Source organism: Cygnus olor, chromosome 27 (genome assembly GCF_009769625.2).
Source record: "Cygnus olor isolate bCygOlo1 chromosome 27, bCygOlo1.pri.v2, whole genome shotgun sequence".
NCBI lineage: Eukaryota > Metazoa > Chordata > Aves > Anseriformes > Anatidae > Cygnus > Cygnus olor.
In genome coordinates, this window is record NC_049195.1 from 4,501,123 (window position 1) to 4,520,693 (window position 19,571).

At 37.6% G+C, this 19,571-nt stretch overlaps 1 protein-coding gene across 9 annotated transcripts in view; it reads left to right on the plus strand.

The window, feature by feature from the left end:
• UNC5D (unc-5 netrin receptor D) overlaps positions 1-19,571 on the plus strand; it is a 214,688-nt gene that overhangs the window by 179,228 nt on the left and 15,889 nt on the right. For 7 of the 9 annotated variants that reach the window (XM_040538038.1, XM_040538039.1, XM_040538040.1 and 4 more), the window contains 5 exons: positions 1,627-1,807; positions 2,660-2,827; positions 3,772-3,936; positions 12,139-12,324; positions 15,546-15,923. In XM_040538038.1, the coding sequence (XP_040393972.1) occupies positions 1,627-1,807; positions 2,660-2,827; positions 3,772-3,936; positions 12,139-12,324; positions 15,546-15,923 (1,078 nt within the window). Of the gene's footprint in view, positions 1-1,626; positions 1,808-2,659; positions 2,828-3,771; positions 3,937-6,722; positions 6,756-12,138; positions 12,325-15,545; positions 15,924-19,571 lie in introns of all 9 variants that reach the window. The other 2 variants (XM_040538043.1, XM_040538037.1) reach the window with 2 other exon arrangements.

A 19,571-nucleotide genomic window follows, 5' to 3' on the forward strand; every position in this document is an offset into this window, starting at 1 on the left:
CGAAACCCAGCACTGTATCAAAGCTTTAAGAGAATGCAGAAATAAAGACAGAAGTCTTAAATGCTTAATGGAACCTTTGATGATGACGTTCTGGTTTTGTTATTTTCGGCTAATTGCAGGTTGAGAAAAGAGTACATTGAACTAAAGTCTACTTTCTGTATAAAATGTAATATATTTCATATTCATCTAGAGCCTCTTCTAACAGATGTGTAAAATAATCACTTTATTTACTCCCAGAGTCACCAGGTAAGGTAAAAATGCCACAAACCCCAATTCTTTTCAAGGTAGGTTCCCAGCTGACTGCCGTGCTGCAGAGATGTGAGAAGCAACAGATACGTCAGTCCCACACCTTCTGTCCCCGGCTAACCAAAATGACTGATGCTACTGGAAGGGGAACCTGCTGTCTGGCATGAATTCTAATTGGCTTTGATGGTCAGCTTTTGCAGATTTGTTTATAAACTGGAAAATCTACAAATTGCAGACCATCTGCGCAGAACAGTGTGCTAATGAATGCCTGTAGCTAGCAAATCCATAAGCTCATTACCACAAAGTTACAGGTCCTTCCACAGGTTCCCAAATGAGGTTATTCATCAGAACCGAGATGAGAAGGGTATTTGACTTCAGAGTACAGCCATACCTCCTTCAGGTCTAGAAAAGCTATTAAAATGAGTCACATTTGTTCAGTCTTCTAATAGATTCTGCTTCTATTTTTAATTTTTCAGTTCTGTAACAGCAGCTTACCATGCTTTAAATATTTTGTTTAAATGTTTCAAGTGGTGAAATGCCTTGCAGATAATTCCTGGGTCTACTCAGAAATATGCTGGTTGATATGAGATGTGTTGAAATATATTATAGATAGCATTTCACAGTATTTATGTACCTTGACAACAAATACTAATGGCCTTCTAGTTTAATAATGTTTATTTAAAATGAGAATCTGTTGTGATGACAGGTCGTCCGCTGTGTGCAGTGTTGAGCAAGTGATTTCATCCTTCTGTTTCTCTCTCAAAAATATTAAATTAATAATACCCCATATTAACCCTATATATCAACGAAGCCTAACTGATCATTGTCCAATGGTTTGAACATGTGAAGTGCTGCATATCAAGAGCAATATTTTTAAACACTTCTTACTCTCTCTTGTCAGATTTTTTTCTTAGAATAAAAATCATTCTAAGTTCCTAGCCCATACCTCCCTCCCCTGAAGTTAAAAAATAAAATAAAATAAAATAAAATTGCTATTCGTTAGTTGACTTTCACTTGGACTGCTAGTCTCCATTTACTTCCCACCCCCTTTTCCCAGCAGTACAAACATTTTCCTTATAATCCATATTCTTACAACTCTGAACCAGCTCGTTGCCATTTATAGTTCTTTTAATATTTCCTATTTTAGCATTTCATTTGGTGCCTCTTTGCTAATGAGGCTCCGAGCTCTTCAGAATAGGAGTAGTTTCTTTTTTGAGTTTGTGAATGTCTGCCTTGTTGGGAATCCCATCCTAGCTTGATTTTTATCTTAATGTTTTTAATAAAGATCACAATGGCATCACTGAAATACAATTTTGCAGACTTCCTGTTTCCATCTTTCTTTTCCTATGTCACGTTCTTGTCTTCTCCACCCCTCTCCAGGTGGAGTGGCTGAAGAATGAAGAGCCCATTGATTCCAACCTGGATGAGAACATTGACACCAGAGCAGACCACAACCTGATCATTCGACAGGCACGTCTGTCTGACTCTGGGAACTATACCTGCATGGCTGCCAACATTGTTGCCAAGAGAAGGAGCATGTCTGCGACAGTTGTGGTTTATGGTTGGTGAAAATGTGATAATTATGGAAAAGCTTAGATGTGCGTGCTTTTTCTGCATGGTTATATTTTTAATGTACAACTGGTTCTAAATCAAATGGCTAACCTCATTCCTGTTATGATGAATTTTAGTTCTGTTGCTCAAGGCTGAGTTCATGCCTGTTGTTACAGTGGTTAGAGTTACGAGTTTCTTGTTTGTGACAAAAGGTTCTAGAAGCTATGTAAGTGCTAATAATCCTTGCTCCAGATATTAATAAGATCCAGTTATAAGATAAACCACCCCAATAAGTCATGCCTGTATCAGGAAACCCTTAAACACATGCCTAGGGAGATACTTAAAGGGCTTCCTTAACTGGGGTTCTGCAGTGTACGAGCATTGCCTGGTAAATCTAGATGTTAGGCAGCAAAGCTAAAAAGAGCAGAACCATTCCTTTATTACCACCCCCCTGTTGCTCTCCCTGTTTATTACTGCATGTGAAGTTTTATTGGTAGAGACAGAGCATTCCTAAATAATCCTGTTTAAAATAATAAAAGTCTTGTTCATGATTTAAACGAAGCATGTTTTAAGAGAATTGATGTACTTGCTTTTACCTTTCCCTCTGAGTCTTCCCATGAGTTACTGTGCCTCTTAGCTTATTACTCCTCCAAAATAAGTGTTTGTGTTCTTTGACACCGTGGCCTTCATGTAGTTGTGTCCTGATGCTTTGTAGGTGGCAATGGCTCCTAGTTCAGCTTGGAATTTACCTGTAGAACATCATTCAAAAGTAAAATTTTGCTTTTAAGTGATGTGAACAGATTTGTTGCTCAATGAATCTTAGAGCGCCTTCTGCAACCACTAACACGTTTGTGTTTTGCAGTTAACGGAGGCTGGTCGTCGTGGACTGAGTGGTCAAACTGTAACGCGCGGTGTGGTCGAGGCTGGCAGAAGCGATCACGGACCTGTACTAACCCTGCTCCACTCAACGGAGGTGCTTTTTGTGAAGGAATGTCAGTGCAGAAAATTACCTGCACTTCTCTTTGCCCTGGTGAGATATGCACAGTCCATTATGGAGTAACACTGACTGTCACACTTAGCGGAGACCTTTTTCTGTCTGAAATGCCTGGTAGACAATTGTGCTTTGAAGAGCCCACTGAGGTCAAAAAGGCAACTGGAAATACTTGCATCCTTCCAAGTGAACAAAGCTTCCCTTACCTGATTTTGGAATTGGGGTTTCACATATACAGCTAAAGAAAGTTAGTAGGATTGTGTAGATGGAATTTTTAAGACTCAATATTTCCATGGATCATAGCATAGCCTGTTTGGGTTTTGGTAAACCTCTCTTCTAGCTTTTATGAATTTTTAGATACAGCATGTCCTGAATTGGTATTTAAAGAATTTAATATTATTTATATTTGTCTGTGAGTTAATCTGACTTTTCTTCAATCTGATTTATACATGAGACTGTGGAATCTCTTCTCATCTGGGACAGGGTCAGAGGCAGCTGTCTATCAGTTAGCAAAGCAACATATTGATCCATCATCTTGCTCAGGGCGTTAGCCAGAGGTCTGCAAGGCCAGCTATGTGTTTTTTTTGTAAACGTCAACCTCATTTTCTGGTAGGATAATGTGTGGCCTCTCTACATCAGCCTGTTTTAGGGTAGAATTTGCACTGAAACTTTAGAAGCTAATAGCTAGGTGGCAAAGGAAATGTTTCCTCCTGCAGTTTTTAATGGCCTATATTCGCAGGACTTTGTACACTGGTGCTATTTTAAAAGCTTTCACATTGCATGTGTGAGGTGATACATTTTAATGCTGAATTTTAACTTCACATCTGACACGGTATCCAACTCTTGAGAAATAAATATAGTGTTGTGTTTTACTTGGTGTGACCTGAGGAGAGATACAAAACAAATTTTCTTTGTAGGAACTCTGAATTACACCAGTTTGATAAGCAATGACAATGTTTGTTTTTTTTCCCCTTCCCATACAGTGGATGGAAACTGGGAGGTGTGGAGTGAGTGGTCTGTATGCAGCCCAGAATGCGAGCATTTGAGAGTTCGGGAATGTATCGCACCACCTCCTCGAAATGGAGGAAAATACTGCGAGGGCTTGAGTCAAGAGTCCGAGAATTGCACCGAAGGGCTTTGCATTCAAGGTGGGTATCCGTTTGCACTGAAGTAGATTTAGGAGTTATGGCTTAAAACAGATATAATTTCTCTTTCTAAATGTAATGCCTATGAAAGTTCTTATATTGACTACATTTTGTAAAGTATAACTATTCTTTTTATAAGGTGAGAGGGGAGTTAGGGAAACTGAACTAACAACAATAAAATTAATTTGAAGAGAAATATAACTGAAGGTTTCTCTTTGCACCAGCAATTTTTTACCTAATATTGGAACCAGAAACTGGTGTTTTGTGGGAAGATAAAAAAATCTACTCCAATATAATTTGGTGTTGAGAGCATTCTCAGTATTAATCCTTGTATACAACAGTCTTTCACTGGAACTAACTGAGCTAAGCTGTAAAAGCAGAAGCTAAACTCAGTGAATCAGAAGCTGTTGCTGTTCAGTAACGAGTGGAACTGAGATCAACTCTGGCCTACGTGCTCCTTGTGCTTCAAATAAGCTCGTCTCTTCCTTTTGCTGTGATGGGTAGTAATAGCAAGTATGTGTTGGTTCTGAAAGTTGAATTTCTGTATGCATTCAAATAGATGGAAGTATTAAGTGTCTCTTGTTTCTTTCATCTTGGAATGTGATACCATTACTCCTTAATGGGTTGTGCTGTGTGTGTATATATATATATATAAATATATATATATATATTTCTGTCAAATTATTTTTAGGACCATAATTGCTTTCTCAGCTAATAGGAATTGATGCAATTACCCTATTTTTTAAAATCTTTCTCTCATTCATCTTCCAATATGTGCCTTTCCTGCTCTGCTTTTCATCCCATCGGGAATTGTGAAGGAAATGCAGTGCAGCGCTTCAGATAACTAATCTCTTGGAGGTTATCAGGCACAACTTGTTAACTTTGTTCCTTTCATGAGGGAAAAATAGAAATGAAACATTTCTGTGGTTAACAAGTAAGAACTCTAATGAAAGTAAGGATGAGAATGTAAGATGCCGGAAATATGTGGCCCGATTCTGAACTGGCAGGAAAAGTTCTAATCGCTAGCAAGAATTTTCAACTTGGAGTCACTAAATGCAACAGTGATAAAACAGAGCCTACTCTCAGGTTACTCCTTATTCAGTTCCTGACAGAAGAGATTGGGAATAACACAGAGAAGGCATCCTTTCATTCCCAGAAGATCTCTCTCTTGTTGCTTTGGTTTTTGATTGTTTCTGGATTGATCCAGATAGCCCAGTCCTTAACTGAGGAGCAGCTGAAAGCACTTTCCTTGCAGGGAACGTGTACTGGGATGTGGAATGGTTGGAGAGAGAGAAACTGCTTTGCAGAAGACAATTATTTTTGTTTTGAGCTATGTGAATGATTGCCAGGCCCGCCAAGTTGGGATAAAATGGAGACTGTCTCCATCTGAAAGCAAAGGTCACTTTGACTCAGATGGTCTTAATAACTTAGTATTTCTTGCATATATTCCATTGTTTATTCCCTGCTGGTATTCTCAGGAGTATACATTTCCTTGGTGGGTTTCTCTCTGTCTTCTAGAGGTGACAACTTTTTCATTGCTTAATAGAAGAGGATTTTGTAGAGTTTTTTATTTTGCTTTTATCTATTTGCTTTAAAGTTATTTGTTTTTTATAGCTTCAGAAACTATCGATTTCTTTTCCCAGTGCCCAAAAAAAGAAAGAAACACACAGGCTATAAGGAGATGAACTACAAACATTTTTTTTTTATTTATTTACTAATGCATCATAAACAATCTGTTTTTTTTTCATTTTTTGACCAGTTGTGATACTGAATATTGCCAAGAGGCTTCTGGATCTAGCAATCTCACTAGTTTATACGGCAAACTCATTTCAATTCTACTGCAGTTTTCTGTAGATACCAGTCTGTGTCAGCAGCACAGAAATGTTTATTTCCATTACAGAGTCCAACTCTGATACTATTCATTCAGTGTTTGCAAACATCATTTCCTCACTAAAAAAAAAAAACACTCTCAAAAAGAAAAAAAAAAAAAATAGCTTTTTGGCAAAGCCAAAAACCATGAACCTTTTAAGTTGAATATTATTAAAGCGATCAATTTAACTAAAAGATAACAAAAGGCATTTCACGACCATTTGCTTACATTGTCATGTACCAAAAAACTACGATGAACATCATGGATCTTGACATGGTTCTAAGGTAATCTAAAGATTACTTTTTTAGGTATAGGTTATACAGGATAAATCAAATGCTTATTATGAGAGAGAGAGAAGGCTCATTTTTGAGAGAGATGCACTAGTATATAGAATCTGCTTTATAAAGTTAATTTAACATCTATAAATATACCGTTGCATATGTTTCAGTACTACATTGGTTCTGTATGTTATTTATATACCCATATAGAGGTAATTATTTGTGTGTATTTAGATACATAAATGTGAATATATTGTACATGTTGATAGTTTATAAACATACAGAGAAATAATTAAATCTTAACTGACTTCGTTTGCCAAGTGATCCACTTCAAAGTATTGAACTTGCTTGTTGCTGGGGTGCATAATACTCTAAAATAAAGGCATCCGAAAGCTAACAAATACTTGAATTAACCACATGAGAAATGACTGCAAAGAAACATCCTGAAAGAGATTTAGAAAAAGCAGATGAAGGGAAAAAATATGGACAACATAAAATATTCATATTGTCAGCAAACAAGGAGAAAATGTTTCATTTATAGAGCTAGACAGAAGCGATATAGGAAATAGATATGCTCCATGTAAATTTATTAAGTGCAACTTTCTCTCTTTCTCTCTCTCTCTCTCTCTCTCTCTCTTTAGATAAAAAACCTCTTCATGAAATAAAATCCCAAAGTAAGTTATTTTTTTCTCTTGTAAATATGATTTTCTCATCTTCTCTGCCATTCTGTTTTATTTGTTTAGGAACTAAATAAAACTGAAGGTTATATGAAAGGCTTTTGCATCTACTGAAAGCATCTTCTTAGCGACTTGGTGATCATAGGTTTTAGACTAAAAATAAAATAAGTGACTGTGCTTCAGTAATTTTGTGTCTGACTGACTGAGAGTCATTTCTACAGGAATGCTTATCTTGAAATTGATCTTTTGAGAACTTGCGATGGGGGGCAGGGGGGGGAGCAGTAATATAAGAGTTCAGTTTGCCTGGTTCAAATCTCTTTCCACCACTGGCTCTGTCTGATCTCGGTCAGCTCACTTCACCTTGATTTATCAACCGGTAAAGGGTGTTGGTATGCTGTGCGCTGTAAAGGGTGTGTATGTATATTTATATATCTTTCTGTATATATAAATTTATATGCTGTTTTCAGGGGCTCCTATCCTACAGTCTTTGTTTCTCACTCTCCATTGATTTCAGCGAAATTTTAGTTTAAATAAGAGCGGCACATGTGAATTGAGCTGACTAACTGAAAGATTTCATTAAAAAAGAAAAGGCACTCTTCTCATCAAGCCACCATTTGCATGAGGCCTATCCTCTTTTAAAGCTAAGACATTGCTTTTCTTTTATAATCCATATACAAAGTTGTGAGGATTTCTCACAGCTTAATTTTCAACAACAACAAAAAATCTTTGAATTTTGACAAATAGATTTATAAACACGTTTTTGGCTCAAGTCCTTTGGAGGACTTGGAAGGAGAATCCATCTGTACTGTGAGATGGATGCGATTGTTAGTATCTTCTTTAAATATATATTCTTCTGTATCATAAAGTGTGGGGTTTAAATCCGAGTATTACTCCAAGATACAGGTGCATAGGGTCATGAGATTATTTGAAATTTTATGGAACTTGGGCCCTAAATTAAGAAAGGAGTCACATTCTTGCTGGAGTCATCTCCTGATGGGTTGCATACAACCGGTCTGTGCTGTGACTTAGCGCAGGCAATTGATACACTTTTGTTTATCTGTGCTGTTCCCATTTAATTAGAGAATCTTGTAACAGCATTAGTTAAATTGCTTTAATTTCTGATTTATTAAAATAGAAACCTTAATGGGATTGATTTTAGCATGCAAGGTTCCTAGGAGAATTAAAGGGTTTCTTTAGCTGTGGGGTTAGAAACACATGATGCAGCTTGCTGCTGTTCGGTGAAACAGGAACCTCATTTAAGACTACATGAATCATCACTGATGCAAAATCAAAGTCAATTATGAAGATAATTGAGAAACAACCTGTTCTACTATCTAGCCTTTTCCATTATTCTCTGACTTTTAGTCCTTGTTCTTGAAGACTAGCGAGATATGAAGAAATGGATTTCATATTGCTAAAGGGTACCAAAAGTAAGAGAGGTGGAAAATTGGGGGAGGATGGGAAGCTAGAAGAATCTTGCCTATCTCCTAGCAAAGTCTAATGGGAGACTGGGGGAAATGTATGCCCTGCATAGCTCCTGGAAAGCACTTATTGTAAATGAGATAATTTAATCAATTACGTTTCCTAATGTACTAAACCAAATGTTTCATTTTCTGCTTCTGCACATCTTAAATTATCTTCAGGTGCTTTATGAAACTTAATCATAGTTAATAGAAACTTCATTACCATCAAATGTGCTTTCAATAAATGTTGTGTAACAGTGTCAGAAGGTGGAGTGAAATATAGGCTAAAATTACCACCAACATGTACCCTGTAACTGAAATGTATAGAAATCTTAGGTTTTTATAACAGTCACTACCTCCACTGGGCTGGGAGGATGCAGTCCATTAAATAGTAATTGGCTGACTGTACATGTTTTCTCATTTTGTTTGTTTTTGTTCCCTTTTGCTGAAAAGTAAAAGCATAAATTACCTACCTTCCCTAATTTCCCATGCTTTCTTATTTAATTTCTACAGCTGAATGGAGAAATAAGAAAAAATAGAAAGGGGAAGAGATTAAAATTACTTTTAAGATACAGTATTTTTTTCTAAAGAAATACTGACATCCTAAATAAAATTGAAAGCTACCTTTCCTAAGCAGTTGTGTTCCACAGGAACAATCCAAAGGAATGCCATGAGAATTGATACCCTTTTCCCCTGAAGTCTGTGTGTTCGTTCCCATGGGTTTGTGGATGTTTGTTTTTTTTTTTCCTCCCAATTTAAAAGAGGTAGATAGCTGTGGGAACACTTGAATAACTCAGGTCTTCCATGAAACAGAACAATGATAATTTTATTAAAGATAAGGAAATTCAGAGAAGAAAAACTGTAAGGAGTTTTTAATCATATACCTTACAGAAAAGTGTCAAAATCATGTTCTAGAGTTACTTGAAAGGATTTGATGAAAACAAAATTTTTCCTTGAATCAAACTAATCTCACTTTTTCAATTCTGTATTCTTGCTTTACTCTTTAACCAATGTGTAGTGGTCTTGAACAGTTATAAGAGCATGAGACTTAAATTATCTGACATGTGACCAAGCATCTGAATCGATTGAAAATAAGGAGGTAAATTATTGAAGTAGATTTGGAATAATGAATTGCTGTTAGTCACAGGTAAGAACTTGAAGTGTGCTGTCTGTCCGGGTTTTGATGGTGATTGTTCAACTCCTGTATTTTCTACCCATTGTCATTATGGTGGCAGGAAGTTTTTAGTGATTATTACTGGTTATTTATGCACGTTTCAGACTTTATAACATATTATGCCAAGCAGGTAGAAGAGGTGATTCAGATTTGCAGCATTTTTCTGTTTTAAAGTAATGAGCAAAATGGAAGACTCAAAGATGCTTTATGGTGAAATAACGACCAGGTCACTGCAGTTCTCTAGAAAGGGAAAGGACCACGTGTTATTAGACTTCTTCTACCACTGGAGATACACACCACTCCTTCTCTGGGCTTATTCATTGTACTAATTGCCCACAAAAATTAAGTCAGTGCTAGAGTTTCATAATTAATTCCCTGTAACAACAAAATAGCTTGGGAATAGAAAAGTGGAAGAAAGAAATGTAACTGTTTGTGTACTTTTCTTTCTGTACCTGATAAAAGAGAATAAAACGGAGGCAAAACAGTCTGTGATTAACTGGGGGGTGGGGGGAGCGAATGGCTGCGTGGTGCTGAGCTGCGTGCTGGGTTAAACCACAACACACTGCCAACTAAAAGCTTACTTTCTGGAATTACAAACTTTGAGCCTAAATGGTTCAGAAAAAAGTAATTTATTAGTAGAGTGTGTAGCAATTGTAATATGCTAAGAATTTGGATGAGAGCTATTTTTTGCCACGTTTATTCCGTTGTGATTACTTGTCTGACATGCTGGATTTATTCTGGAAGCTGTTATTTGCACAGAAACTAAAACTTGGTGACTTTTACAGTTTTCTGGAGGAAAAAAAAAGTGCTAAAAACTGAAACATTTTTTGATATGAGGTTATTTGAAAATTCAACAGCTGCAGAAGTATTTTCTAGGCTGAAAAGGTGGTCCTAGTAAACCTGATTTCAAAATGTTTATTTGTGGTTGAACGGGATATTGGAATGTTGAATTGAGGGTGACTGGGAAAAGTTAGAGAATGGGAATAGAAGTGTGGTTTCTCTTAAGGAAGTTTGACCTCAACTGTTGATTTTACTTTTGATTCAACTGCCCAACTTAAAATCGATTGCATTGCCTTATTCATGGAAAATCTCCCATGTGCTTCAGCCTACTTAAAGCAGTGTTTTCCTACTCAGTTTCCTTGCTGTTGCAATTCATATGGCGTTTTTTACTTATGTGAAGAGTACAGTTGGACTTAATTATTGCATTTGGCAGTGGTTGTGCCTTCCCAGAAAGTTTCAGCTGCTTGTATTGTTAGTTGTCAGACATTTGGTCTACATAAGAAACTGGTGAGCCAAGAAGATAAGCTTTTCTGATGCTGCCCATAGGTAGTAATTTTCTTCGTTTCAGTGGTCTGAAGTTTCATATTCATTCTAAAAATTTAGCTAAAATAAAGTTATCTTTTTGCAAAAAATAAATTGTATGCACAACAGAAGCCTCCTCACAAATAGTAATTAAGTAATTTTAATAATTGGCTATTTCTTACATGCCAAATTTGACTTCCTGCCATGCTTCTGTACATTGCAGTTTTACTGATATTGAGTAGTCTGTTTTTCCTGGTTATTTTTTTTGTCACTGTCACTTGTTATAAATAAATGCACTTTTTGTACCAAATGCTCCTCACTTAATAGCAAGAAGCAACATATAATGGGATAGCAGATGATGTACAGGATGAACACATGATTATCTCTTCCTCTAAACTGGAGTTTGGCATTAAGGGAAGTATCTAAGGACCTGCTAAGTGTACTTGCCAAGTAATTTAATTTCATGGTACGTGGTCCCAAATCCCAAAAGATCTGGAACAGCGGAACTGGATAATTCAATTACATAATATTGCAGGTTTCATTTGGATTTATTCTTTCAAAGAAATAAATTCTTATCTGCTGTAAAAAGTCTGAAGTCTTTAAAAAAAAACAAACTTGGTTGTAAGCTTAATACGCATGGCCACAATCACAGGAAGGGCTTGGTTTTGGTTTCCAACCTGTTTCTAAAGACTGAGCGGGTGCCAGCAGGAATCCAGGAAGATTTGCAGGATATCGTCAGCCATTCACCAAGCTTTGAGAGGATGGACTGTTCCTTCTTAAACTAAAGCTCGCACAAAAAATAAAGAATGGAGAACGGCCCAGGGCTTGGAGAGGATTCACTAAGGTTTTTCAGAGGATTCATGACCTCCCGGATTAGCTTCAGAACTCCAAACGAAAACTTAAATGTCCCGGAGAGCCGTCAATAGGTGAAAATCATGCTGGTACCTAAATTAAGAGCCCTCCCTAGCTTCAGTTGTTCCATGTTTTCCCATTGAAGGGCTGTGTTTCCATACTTTAATGATCTCCACTGGGCTGGAATGGGAGATGGTGGCACACCTCGGCACACAGCCCGAGCCAGCAGTGTGCTGATGGGAGGGCTGGCTGGTGGTAAGCACCCTGCTTCTGACTGCTAAAAGTACAACGATTCTGCTTAAAAAACGTGCAAATATCATGATGCAATCCCTAAAACGATGTAAGTTTACCTGTATGGAGTGATGTATCAGGAAATTTGCCAGTGCTTTCAAAGGCTGGCTTTTCAGCGTTCTTTTGTGCACAGTTTCCTCCTGTGATCTGCTCTGCATTTATGCCTCAAGCTCTACTTCCCTGGCCACGTGTCTGTGGCTACATATAAATACGATCCCCTTTGCTCACGGCCAGCTGGGACCAGCCAGGGCATTTTCATGAGCGTGGCTGACTCAGAACCCGCTTTTTCTCCCTTCAGATATAGAGAATGCCAGTGACATTGCCTTGTACTCCGGCCTGGGAGCAGCAGTCATCGCTGTGGCTGTGCTGGTGGTCGGCGTTACCCTTTACAGACGGAGTCAGAGTGAGTACGGCGTGGATGTGATTGATTCATCTGCACTGACAGGAGGCTTCCAGACATTTAATTTTAAAACAGTCAGACAAGGTTAGTGTTGTGATTTCATTTTCTTCTCTCCAGAGCCCCTGCTACAAAGAGATACTAAGCTCATGCTCAGGACGGGCTGGGGGCGGGCATTCCACCGTAATGCGAAGCAGACGTGCCCAAAGCCACGGACAGGTGGCTACAGTACGAGGGTCAGGATCTGGTGGTTAGAACAGTAACGTCTTTTGCGGTCTCTGCTACTGATTTGTCGTGGCAACTTGGACATATAATCTTTCTTGACCACGCTCTAAGTGCTTTACAAATACTGTCACTAGATTCTAGGCTGACATTTCTGACTCACAGGGAAAGAAAAAAAAGAAAAAATGTATTTGTCTTTAGTTCCTTCCTACTCAGCTCTTCTGTTTTCTTTATTCCCTTAAAAGTGATTAGATTTTTATTGTATCATTAATTTGAGAATCCCAGCTATACATATTTTGTAAGTTGCTGTTAGCATAGGCTGAGGTCTGTCGGAGATAAAGGCATGTAAACATCTATTGATTTTTATTTTAGTTTTTAAAGACTTCAGAAATCCACCAATACAATAAAATATGGAAGAAATAAAACCTTTTACTAAAAGCAGGATTCAGGTGGTTTCTGAAATTATATTTACTTTGGACAAAAAGGTGGAGGGAGGGAGATAAAATGGGGATTATTTTAAGATAGTGTATTTCTTTAATTCTGTGCTGACATTATAACATCGGGACCTGCCTTATTGTGGTAGGTAGGTGGGTGTGTTGGTGAGATGTGAAAGTGTCCCCATGTCTCTTCTCTCTTCAGAAAAGTGAAACGTGTTGTAGGGTTGGGTTTTTTGTTTGTTTGTTTTGTTTTTACAGTTACTTTATTTTCTGAAAGACATTTCTCACCAAGCATAAATTGCAAGAAACTGCTAGAAGGGATTGGTAGACAAGGAGGCTTGAAGGATGTTTACTCATTCATTTAAAAATTCAAGTCTTTAATTAGTCGTGTAATTCTCAACAAATGCCTCAATAACTTTTTTCTTAGTTGTTCAGTTTGCCATGAAAGTCTTGTTTTGAGGCTGGGGAACGAACTGTTTGATTTCACGTTTCAAAAATATTAGTTCTGGGCACTGAAAACATCTGAGACAGCAAATTTCTCTTGTGCTGGGATGCTGTTAGTTCAGTTACTTTGGGTTCTCTGTCTGTGGGTTTTTTTAATATGATTATTTGTAAACTAAACAATTCAGCTAAAACAAAGGCCAGTTCTCTGTTCAGTTTGCTACAAAAGGAGAGCACAGTACTGACAGAAGGACAATAGATAGTAGAAAGGACAATAAAAAATGAGGCTTTTGTGTAATTCTATTCAGCTGGGTCTGTAGGAGCACTAGATAAGTGTATAAACAGTGAGATGCAGTCTGTTTCTTCTGAAGCCATCTAAACTGGGTAATGTACAGGGAAAATCTCTTCTGTTAATATATTGAGAGCAAAACTATTGAAAGTACTTTGAGAGTGGGCATTTGAAATGACACTTTTAAAAAGAAAGTGAAGCTGCAAAGCAAACCATCAGAACTATATTTGTTTGTTTTCACCTGAAATCATACAGAATGCAGCACCTTGCTGAAAAAAAATAAAAATAGTGCAACTTCTTGAATGCTAAAGCTGTTACTGGCCATTTGTCTGTAATCTGAGATTCTGTGCTACTTTGCGTGCAACTACACAGACTGAAATGATCCAAATGTTACTCTTTGGAGAAATTTATTTATAATTTTAGCTACCTAACCTGCAGTCCCTTTAAAAGGATCAAGTTTTCAAGGTTGACATACAGGTCATTTAGAAAATTAGTTGAGACATCCTATATTTGCTACAAAAAATAAAAAAAAGGAACAAGACAAACAAAAAAGACCAAACCATGTAAAGAATTCAGGTTCTAACAGTAGCCAGTGTTTTCTGATCTAAAATGCTCCTAGACGTATAGCTGGGGTATTCATCCTCCTATTACTCTCTTGTCCCACTTTCTGTTCAACCCAGTTTCCCTCAGGCAAAATCTATCCTTTTGTGTAAGCTCACTGAAAAGGTCTGCATGAAGTTGTGTTTTCACCCAGTGGGTTTTAATTTGAAAAAATAATAATGCACTCAAAACCAAAAGTTCCTGCTTGGATTCATGCACTTTGGAATTGCCTCAAGTGCAGGAAACACACTGATCAAGTACCTGTTGGATCTATTACATTGTTTCATCTGGTTTTCAACATTGCCCTCTGTAATTATATGATATAATAATATACCCTATGTTATATTCCATTATATATAATTATATATTATATAATGTTCTCTGTCTGAGAATGTGAGGAGGGAAGAGCAAAACAAAAAGGAAATGCTGGAAGGACCAGAAATAGATTTCTGATTTTAACATCTTAAAGCTCAATTATGTAAATTTCCAATGCCTACCACGGTATTTTTCTTTAATACTAGAACAAAACAGGGAGAGCTTTTAGTCTCCAAATGCAATTCTTTTTCCCATGACTGCAGTATGTACTGAGTGCATCAAACAAGTTAGTATTAGATGCACATAGGCCAGATCTCCTAAGTCTTACCTGTCTAACTCCAATTTATATATAGATGGGGAAATCAAAGTACAGCTGAGTACTGCTTAGGATTTAAACCTGCATCTAATGGTTCACTGAAAGTGACAGTGAAATACAGACCTGATTTTTTATTTGCAGGCAGTTCTTAAGGACAGAGTGATTCAAGCTCCAGACATTGCAAAGGAGGAAGGAATTAGCTGTAGCGTGCTTGGTACCATGATACAGGCTGACACTTGGTCTGGACTAATGGGGCACTGAAGCAGGTGCACACGCAATGCCATACAGTATACCAACAGTTCCACCAAATCTGCCATTTTTAAAAAAGAACACCGATCGTTATATGGCTAGGATATGAGTCACGGTTCCTAGGATGCCTAAGCCCATATGCATGTTATTTTTTCACTTCTCAGTGTAAATGCAGCTCATTTAGCTTAAGGGCATAGTTAAAATCAAAGGGATTTATTCATTTCAAGATTGTAACCGAAATTACTGCATGACCAGGAATGCAGGCCAGGAGTCCAGCTTACCACTTCTCTGTGCTTTATGAAGATCTACATAAAACGATGGGACATTCCCTTTCTCTAATATCATTTCTCCAGCTACATGCTGTCCAGATGCTTCACCGGGCATTGCTGCACACTGTATAATGCAGGGGCTAACTGCCTGATCCACTTCATTTCACCAGGTAACTCCCTGCTTTTGAACTCATCCATGCAGCCTGACTTGACAGTGAGCAGAACGTACAGTGGACCGATCTGCCTGCAGGACCCGATGGACAAGGAGCTAATGACGGAGTCTTCGCTGTTTAACCCCCTCTCAGACATCAAAGTCAAGGTTCACAGTTCATTCATGGTTTCCCTAGGGGTGACAGAGAGGGCTGAATATCATGGAAAGGCACATTCTGGAACTTTTCCTCATGGAAATAATAGAGCTTTTGGTACGATACAGGCTAGAAACAAGGCTACATATATTCAGAACCTGTCTTCTATTTCAACACAAAGTGAGCTGAAGACAACTGCCATTTTTGGACACCTGGGTGGTCGTTTAGTGGTTCCAAACACAGGTGGGTAGATCCTTTCTTATTAGAAGCACGTACTTAATTTTAGATGAAACTCACTTTGCCTGATGCAGTGTTTTATTCATTTATTCTATGAATAAATAAAAAAGTAGGGTCTTCCTTAACACAAATGTTGGGAATTATAGCATGTTGCCCGCACTGGAGATGACTATGATCAGAACAAAGCTTGGGATGAGATTTTAAAAAGGCATTATGCCTATTTGAACTGCTACAGATTACTGCCTTTCTTGATGTCTTCAGCATGTAAGTCATATTAATCAAAGCTGTTGCTTACTTGGATCTTGATCCAAATGAAGCACTCACCAGGAAGGAGGTCGATATTGGATCAGGATCTTAGCTAATGGGGTCATATTCAAAGCAGAGTCTACATGCATCAGCATCTGACTGCGTTAACACTGTCAGACTTCATTATGTTATTACAGTCTGCAGCATATTACAAATAAGACATCTCTGGAGAATAGCTTCCACTCTCAATGAAAACTGTAGTGTGGCTTTTATTAGCATTTACGTCTGGCTTTCTGGTTTTCTCTTTCTTTTAGCTTAATAGCTTGACAAAGTTCTGTAGTAGGGCACTTCAAAGTCAGCTGCCATTTCAAGGCTGGGCTACGCACTGAACCATTGCAGTAAAAATGCTCAATTTGCATTGTTTAAGTAGATAGAGTTTGTTTGTGACTTCAGAGTTTTGTGAGACTGAATTTTATACTTACAGCGTTTGTTAAATTAGGTGAAAACGTACGACAACAAATTAGAATCTAATGAAGGATGTTAAGATCATTTTCCAGCAGCATGCTAACAGCTTATCTTTTCAACTCTTTTGATCTTTTTTCAAGGTTTCCTTTAAACTCAGCTTTGATTGCATTTGGTTCGTGTGTCCAGGCTTGGCTCTTTACTGGTTAAACTGCATGCTTGAAGCCTTATCCTTCATGTTTCATAAAATCAGTGTTTTAAAGGTTAGCATAAGAAACACGGTCTGTATTTAGAGATGATTTATAGAAGTATGTAACTCTGGGATATAATATTTAGTGCACAATCATGCACGACATATAGAATAAATACATTTCTCCACAGACTTCTTTATGTTCAGGAATGAATATTACAAAGCCACAGGCACTAACTCATGAACGAGGAAGTCCTTCATTTATGCTGCTACTTAAAGTAATGATAGTCCCATCAATTAGATTATTTAAATGCATATTTGATCTACATGTACTTCCTTTTCCCTGTTTTCATGTAAGATCAAATTTGCCAGTCAGTTGTAAATTATAGGCCAATTGTGCTGCAGCTTAGCTGAGGTTCTGCATGTATGACATATTCAGAGCATTTGAAATGTAGTCTTCCTGTACTGAGAGTGCTGTGAAATGGTTTCATTTCACTGCCACCCGGTAGAAAGCATCCTTGTTAATTTCTAATTCATATTAGTGAATCAAAAGTAAAATCATATCACTTTGAATCACTAGCTATGTTGTATATAAACTAAAAGCTTAATTTGGTTAGGTTGTTTCTCCATTAGGAAATTCCTTGTAATCCTAGAAGTAACAGATTTGATCTCAAAAGCACAAAGAGCTTTCAAGCAAAGTTTAAACCATGATCAAGCCTTGTAAACATGGAGCTATGCAGATGACAGGATGTGTACCGCTAAGAGGAATTTATTTAAAAGAAAAAATAGGAAAAGAATAATTAAATAGAGAATGTAGAGGAGATTGTTCTGTTGCTGAATCAGATAAAAGCCTGGCAAGGTAACAGTTTTTGGTGGTTTTTTTCCCCTTCCCTTAATCAAAGATGTATGTTTTGTCTTGAATGGGATCTTCTGGGTCCCTGTGCATGAAGCTACTAGACAGTCTATTAAGTGTTCCTCTATGAAGTGAAACTTGCCTTTTGATCATGCAGATAGCTAGATATATTCAGTCTCAGTATGCGGTTCCTTTTGGTCTGCAAGATAATAGGTCACTGAGGTGAGACTGAGATAATTTCATTCTGTCTCTAAGCTCTGTAAGCTGAGAGTGCATTTTAAATTTGGTTTAAGTAAAGCTTACTGTTACAAACTGATTAAAATTAATTTATCCACAGCCTAGGGTTACAGCAACTTGAGAAGCTGCACAGTCCCTGGTACTTTTAACATTTCTGATTACTTGGCAATGAGAATTGAAATTCTGAATTGAGAATTCTTTAAAAAGAATTCAGATAAATTCCCAGCTTTTTGTGGGTTTTATCAACAGCATAGGAGAATTAACCTCTCCCCTGTTCAAATGATGTGAAATACCTGCATTGATTCCAGATTTCAATGAGAAAATACTTGCCACTTAATGATGGTAAAACACTATGGAAGAAATTTTTAAAAGCAAGGCTTCAAGCAAATGTAACAACAGCTGAATCTCTGTAATCATTCTGAGATCACAGTAATAAATTTCACTGCAAGGAAAGAGAATGTGAACCTCATTCTCAGCACAACTAAGGGCACCTTACCAGTGTTGTTACTGAAAATGTTCGTATATTTTGAAACACAAATAACTTTGATTTGTAAGGAGTTTTGGTGTGCTTGACTGTACAGCGAATCTTGGCTGAAAAGTGTGCTGCCTCGGCTGCATCAGTACTGGAATTAAAAGAAGCCTGTTTTTCCCATTGAAATTATAATTAGCTAATTGAATGTTTTTGTACTCTAGCATTGCTGCTTCTGATGAAAGAACTGGGAGGTATTCCCCATTCCCAATACACCCGGTTCATTTTTTATCATAAACAAGAAGATACATTAAAGAGAAAAACTGCGCTCTATGGTCTCTTATCTGTTACCTAAGATTAAAAAGTACAAAAATTACTTCAAAGTACTTGCTACAGAGGATTGTGTGAACTGCAGGGCTGGGCTTCATGGCCTTGCTATGTACTGTGCACACCTTAGAGTGGCTACTGAGAATTCTGAACAGCACCTTTATCTTTGAAATTTACCTGCTGTAAATTTGTCAGGGGGAAAAAAAAATCTAGTAGGTCCTGATATCAATGACATAAAAACATTTGCTATAGGAACAAAATTACTCTGAAGACTGTTAATAGACCAAAGACTTTTTCAACCCTTTGAGACTGGGACTATATTTAGGTTTAGATCTACCGTGGATGAAATGCGGTACAGAAACAAACACTTTACAATATAGGTTAAGGAAATCAAAATGACACGGATTACACAGTACTCACTGTATGGCAGCCTCATGGAAAGACTCTGTGGTCCCTTTTGTTTCCATAAATCATTCCTTCTTATCTAAGTGGTGAAGTAGACGGAGTTTGCCCATACTCAGGGATGAAAAGGAGTCTTCAGTCACACGTAGACAACGAATCCCACCTTATTCAGTGACACAAACCAACCCAAAGTCCACTTTTAAAAAGCTCTGTTAGAGCAAGAGGTTTTTAGGCACACGAGTCTGTATAACTCCCGACTGTAAAATAGTAACATGTTAATAGCTAGACGGATGGATCGTATTAATGATGTATTTTTCCCTTCATCTGACAATGCTGCAGTCAGAACCACTCTTTCAGAGGAGTTCTCTTCAGCTCTAGTAGGTGGCCTTTCTAGATGCTGTAAATCAGAGGCCAGTTTTGCGGTCCTTACCTCCAGTGTCTTTCCAAAAGGTAAGTTCTGCCTTTGCT